Source organism: Nematolebias whitei, chromosome 7 (assembly GCF_014905685.2).
Source record: "Nematolebias whitei isolate Nwh7 chromosome 7, NemWhi1, whole genome shotgun sequence".
Lineage (NCBI taxonomy): Eukaryota > Metazoa > Chordata > Actinopteri > Cyprinodontiformes > Rivulidae > Nematolebias > Nematolebias whitei.
Genome location: NC_056504.1, coordinates 29,810,576 through 29,816,020, shown reverse-complemented (window position 1 = coordinate 29,816,020; position 5,445 = coordinate 29,810,576). Strand labels below are relative to the sequence as shown.

At 41.3% G+C, this 5,445-nt stretch overlaps 1 protein-coding gene across 1 annotated transcript in view; it reads right to left on the bottom strand.

Moving 5' to 3' along the window:
- The window catches only part of LOC119412760 (macrophage-stimulating protein receptor), a 21,328-nt gene extending 16,761 nt beyond the window's left edge, over positions 1-4,567 (bottom strand). The window contains exons 1-2 of the mRNA XM_037679797.1: positions 4,439-4,567; positions 2,511-3,843 (exon numbers count right to left, since the gene is read on the bottom strand). Coding sequence (XP_037535725.1) covers positions 2,511-3,757 — 1,247 coding nt within the window. The 5' untranslated portion in view covers positions 3,758-3,843; positions 4,439-4,567. The remainder of the gene's footprint in view (positions 1-2,510; positions 3,844-4,438) is intronic.
- Between the last annotated feature and the right edge of the window lie 878 nt (positions 4,568-5,445).

Below are 5,445 nucleotides of genomic sequence, written 5' to 3'. Positions count from 1 at the left end.
CCCACCCACACAGACCAGTATTTGCAGTTTGACTCCCATCACCCTTTTGAGCACAAGTTAGGAGTCATCAGGACTCTTTATCACAGAGCAGACAGCGTCCCCACTAGCTCAGGAGCCAGGCAGAAGGAGAAATCCCACACAAGACAGGCTCTAGAGCAATGTGGATATCCTAACTGGGCCTTCCTGAAAGCAGAGAAGAAACCCAAACAGGACTCCAGTCAGCCAACAGGTGAAAAGGAGGAACCCAGACCCAGACCAGTGGTCATTCCGTATGTTGAGGGAGTATCAGAGAAACTGAGACGTTTATTTTCTAAACATAACGTCCCAGTGGCTTTTAAACCCCAAAATACATTACGGCAAAGACTAGTTCATCCCAAAGATCCAGTCCCCCGGCACAAACAGAGCAATGTTGTGTATTCTGTTCAGTGTCAGGAGGGCTGTGATCAGTCTTACATCGGGGAAACTAAACAGCCACTGGCCAAAAGGTTGGCCCAGCACAGAAGATCAACATCATCAGGCCAGGACTCTGCGGTCTACACTCATCTCCAGGCCAGCGGTCACTCTTTCAGGGATGAAGATGTTCACATCCTGGACAGAGAGGAACGATGGTTTGAGAGAGGAGTAAAGGAGGCCATCTTTGTGAAAAGAAATCGTCCATCATTAAACAGGGGTGGAGGCCTCCGGGTTCAACTGTCCCCTCTTACAATGCTGTGATTGCTAGTATCACTCAGCCCTCTGTGAATAGTAAACAGCCATCAGTGTGCTAATGATCCATTGTTAGGCTGATGGTCCTTCTTGAGCATGTGATCAGCTGGTTTTGGTTGTCAGCAGCAAAACTGGTTGATCCACTCTAAGAAGGTGCTATTTAAGAGTCTGAGCTGAATACAGCACCTCAGACTGAGGAAGTCTCTCAGATGAGAGACGAAACGTTTCTACATTTTTTTTTGTTGATTTGCTTTGTTTTGTTTTTTTTGAATGTCCAGAGGACCAGATTTAACTTTTTTAGATAAACTTTATATACTTAAGGACTTATAAAACAGTTCATTACAGAATTTTCCACTTATTGATAGAGAGTCAGTCATGGCAGTAAAAAGAAGGTGATTACTCAAAAGGACAGGATGAGGTAAACTAACGGGAAACATTCCATTGCAAAATGCTTGTCTGACCTGTCCTGTCATGCCCTTTGTGCACCTTCACAAAGTAACCCATTTCTTGTTTTTAAAACTGCTGAGTAACATATTTTCAAATTGACAGCGTCAAAAAGAAGGAGGATGACTCACTGTGGTGACCCCTGAAGAGGGAATAATCCAAAGAAGAAGAAAAAGAAGAAAATAAAAGATTTTAAATTCCCTCCCCATCACAGTAAAGACTATCCCACAGCTACAAATGTTGTCACCTCTTCAACAGACACTTGGTAACTTTTGCAACCTATTAATTCCCATTGTTTCAATGGTCAAACATTTATTTAATAACTGATTATAAATGAATAATATGAAGAAATAGAGGGTTCACTCAAGTTTTTTGCACACTAGTTCATGTTCTGTTTTCTCTGGTTCTATATGTCCAGTGGATTTCGTTCATGAATTTAATGTTGCATTCATTCCAGAAGATACCATCTCCAGAACTTTTTTCTAAAAATAAACCTCATTTTCTATTACTCAAATAAAATAAAGTGCACTGTCTAACATTGACCCTCCCCCTGAAATTCCACCTTTTATTAGTAGGATTTACAGTTCGTGTGTGTTGGCACTTGTGATTGTAGGAGTAGGAATGTCTACGAAAGCTCAAAGTACACATATGGAAGTCCATAAAAGGGAGAAACCACACCTTTTTGCTGTCGGGAACTGTCACTCAATAAACACTGAAGTAGGAACTCTGGCCCGATTTATTGGGCTGGAGCAGCCCAGTTAATGGTTTGAATTGGACTACTTCAGCTAACGTGCACAGGAAAGGGACACAGGGGTGAAAGTAAAAAGTCCAGCAACCCTTAAGATCCATAGAACACATTTAATTTGAGATCCCTGACCAGGGTGAGGATCAGGATATGAAACATATTAGTATTTAAATAACGTTGGTCTTCATAGCACAATTTTAACCTAATAATCTTTAGTCACCTCTTCCCTCAAAGCTTTATAGGTTAAGTATTAAAAATAATAATTTAATGAACTGGAAACAATTAACAGTGTAAACAAAGAGCATTGAATCGGAAAGTGCATACGTCATGGTTAGTTTCATACTGTCGTCACCATATCTCTGTGACTGACTGATACTGATTTCTTGCGCTCTCATCTGGGTTTTCTCTCTCACACACAAGCACACACAGAAACCTTCCCAAAATTTGACATGAGTAGGAAGTTTAAATTCATAGTTTAGGGCTTTCTTTTTTGGACTGCCTTCAGTTTTTTATATGAATGAAATCCTTATAAACCTACACACTGCATTGCTTTGGCTACAGGTGATTTTATTACCCAGTGTATGTCTGAACAGGTCACTTCCTGTTAGATGCTGACCTGTGTACTGCTTTGACATGTAGGTGTAAAAAGTTACTCACTTCATGTGGGCAGTTCTCACATGGCTGGAAGTGACAGATTCCTCTGGACAGCTGCTCTGTACCATCACTACAGCACGCTTCCACGCCCATCTCAATTGCACGGTTGATTTTAGTCAAAGAGAAGGCGCACAGGGCTGAGTTTTTCTGAGGCACCCCTCGCTCGTCAACCTTTGCGAACACCCCATACAAAATGTCTTCGTTCACGCTGACCCTCAGCTCCTCGGCCAAATCCTTCCCTGGTTGTCCAAAGTGGGCAGCCTGCAGCCCATTGTACACAATGTCCCTGAACTCCTCCCTCCGTCTCCTCCGGCGTTTTGGTTCATAACGACACTCTAAGACCACCTCTCTGTACATCCACACTTCTGGAATCAAAATTGGCAGTCGACCCAGATGAGTCTGAAAGGGTGAGTTGCTCCTGAACGGATTTTCCCTCTGCAAGGACAGAAAGTAGACATACTCCTTGGTGGAAAAACTGTAGATGTAGTCTATGTTGTAAGAATTACGTAGACTGGGCAGCACTGTGAGGTGATCACTGCTCACGTCAAAGCCATCCTCAGTGGAAAGTGGCCTCCGCACTGAAATGGACCTCCTTGGATACTTCTGTGTCACTTTGTCATTGACGGAAGCTGCCACAAAAAACAATGATGTCACTCCCTGTTCAGCGATTGTGACTTTGGTGCCAAGAGAGCTGGCCAGACAGTCTGGACAGTTTTCAGGAGAGTTTCTGAGTTTATTGTATAAACATATAGGGTCGGGTTGTGGAAAACTGGTGTCAATAAAGTAACAGATCCCATTCTGAGAACTTCCACAAAAGTACAAGTATGGCAAAACAAATCCAAGCGGATCAAAAAGAAGAACCTCGTTGTCTGTGTCCAATTGATCCTCGGGATCAGTTTCTATGTCACACAGCTGGCAGGTCTGACAATCAAGGCTGCCCACAGGTCCGGTTTTCACTTCCCATGTTTTGGTCATGGAATTATTAATTGCCACTATACCATTTTGGTATCCAAGATACACTTCTGTTGGTGGGGATTCCCAGTTTAATGCAATATTCTGAATGGGTTTCTCTGTTTGGAAGTAGGGGAGAGAATATTCTACGTTGAAATCCACTGCTTTACGAGGAGCGGAGGGACACAAATGCTCTCCTGAGGAAGTCCGTGTTTGGATCCATATGAACACTGTCAGCAAGGCAGTCAAAGTGACCATCTCCACGTCACAGCCGAATGTAAATGAACGCTACCTACAAAACACTTTCCAAAAAGAAAACATTGTGGAGAAGCAGTGGGGGGAACCTGTGAGAGGAAACAGAAAAGGAATGTTGAGATTTAACAGAGAGGCCAGCAGCTTTTATTTCTCACATAAAACAGAGATTCGCTGTTGCTAAAGAGGAGGTGTATACATTAATCTGAATCAGTCAATTTGTGTAATCATTCATAAGCCTACAATTAAACAAATAGTACCTTTTCTAATGAAGCAGGTGTAAAATTATGGTCTGATTAGTGGAATCGGTGAAAGATTCAGTGGAAAAAATAACTTGAATGAAGACAAAAACAAAAGTGACGAGGACACGCTGCAACATGTGGAGTAACTGTGGAAACTTTTAGACTTAGACCCACACAAACTAATACAGAGTAGATGCCAAAGACAAGCCATGGATTAAATTTTAGCCTATTATCAACATGTACAAAACTACTAACAGCCATGATACTGGAATTAGAGTAGCCATAAGAGTAAATTGTAATAATGATCCCTTATTTGGGATGATGAGTTTAATTACAAGGAATTACGAGGAAAGTAAGGTTAAGATGTTGTAACATGTTAATTACAGCAGAAACATAGTAAACTGTTACAACCCTCCACAATAAAAGTACATACAGAAATTCGTACCTCGTTTTGAAAAGGAAGGAATTTCTCATAAAAGTAGATTTTAAATTTGTTCTCCTCAAGATTAACTTTTAACAAGAAAAATGGTCTCAGAGTAAAATCTCCTCAGCCGACAGTGTTCACCTGACTGCCTCTGTCACAGTTTGTACGTCCAGGACAGAACAGGCTGTCAAATTAAAGTAAGCTGCAGTCTGAAAAAAGAAACCGGATGTGAGCCTTCAAAATAATAGCGCGCTTGAACTCTCAAAAAGAGAGAAACTTTCTTTTTTTTTTTTTACACTGAAGAAATGACTATTAACCTTTAATAGTTTTACAAATCTGAGGTAATTGCACAAGATGGAAGAAGAGTAAATTGCTTGAAAGCATAGAAAGACTGTGTTTTGAACTCTTTGACAATGATTTACAGGCCTAAGGTCAATTTACAAAATTACATTTTAGTATGTTTTTTTTACATGTGAGAGAAGTAAAGTTTAAAATATATGTACCTGTAAAAATGGGCTTTTGTCCAATTTTTGCTCTACACTAGTAGTCAGCTTATTCTGTTATGGTCTCGTGTTTGGTGTTATTTACTGGACTGAAAATGGAAGTCTGGAGAAACAAGACATAGTGGCATTTTAACTATTTATTTAATTTAATTTGGGCAGCATGGTGGCACAACTGGTAGCGTTGCTGCCTCTCAGCAAGCAGGTTATAACCTGGTTCAAATCCCAGTCAGGGGGCCTTTCTGGGTGGAGTTTGCACATTCTCTCAGTGAATGTGTGGGTTTACTCCAGGTACCCCAGTTTCCTCCCACAAACCAAAAACATGCATGCTAGTCTGATTGTTAACTCTAAATTGTCTCCAGGTGTGAGTAGGGGAGTGAATGGTTGTTTGTCTCTTTTGTCTCTATGTGGTTTTGTGATGGACTGGAGACCTGGCCAGGGTGTACCCTGCCTCTCGCACAGTGACAGCTGGACATGGACACCAGTGACCTCCACAATCCAAAAAGGAAGAAGCAGGTAAAATATAAT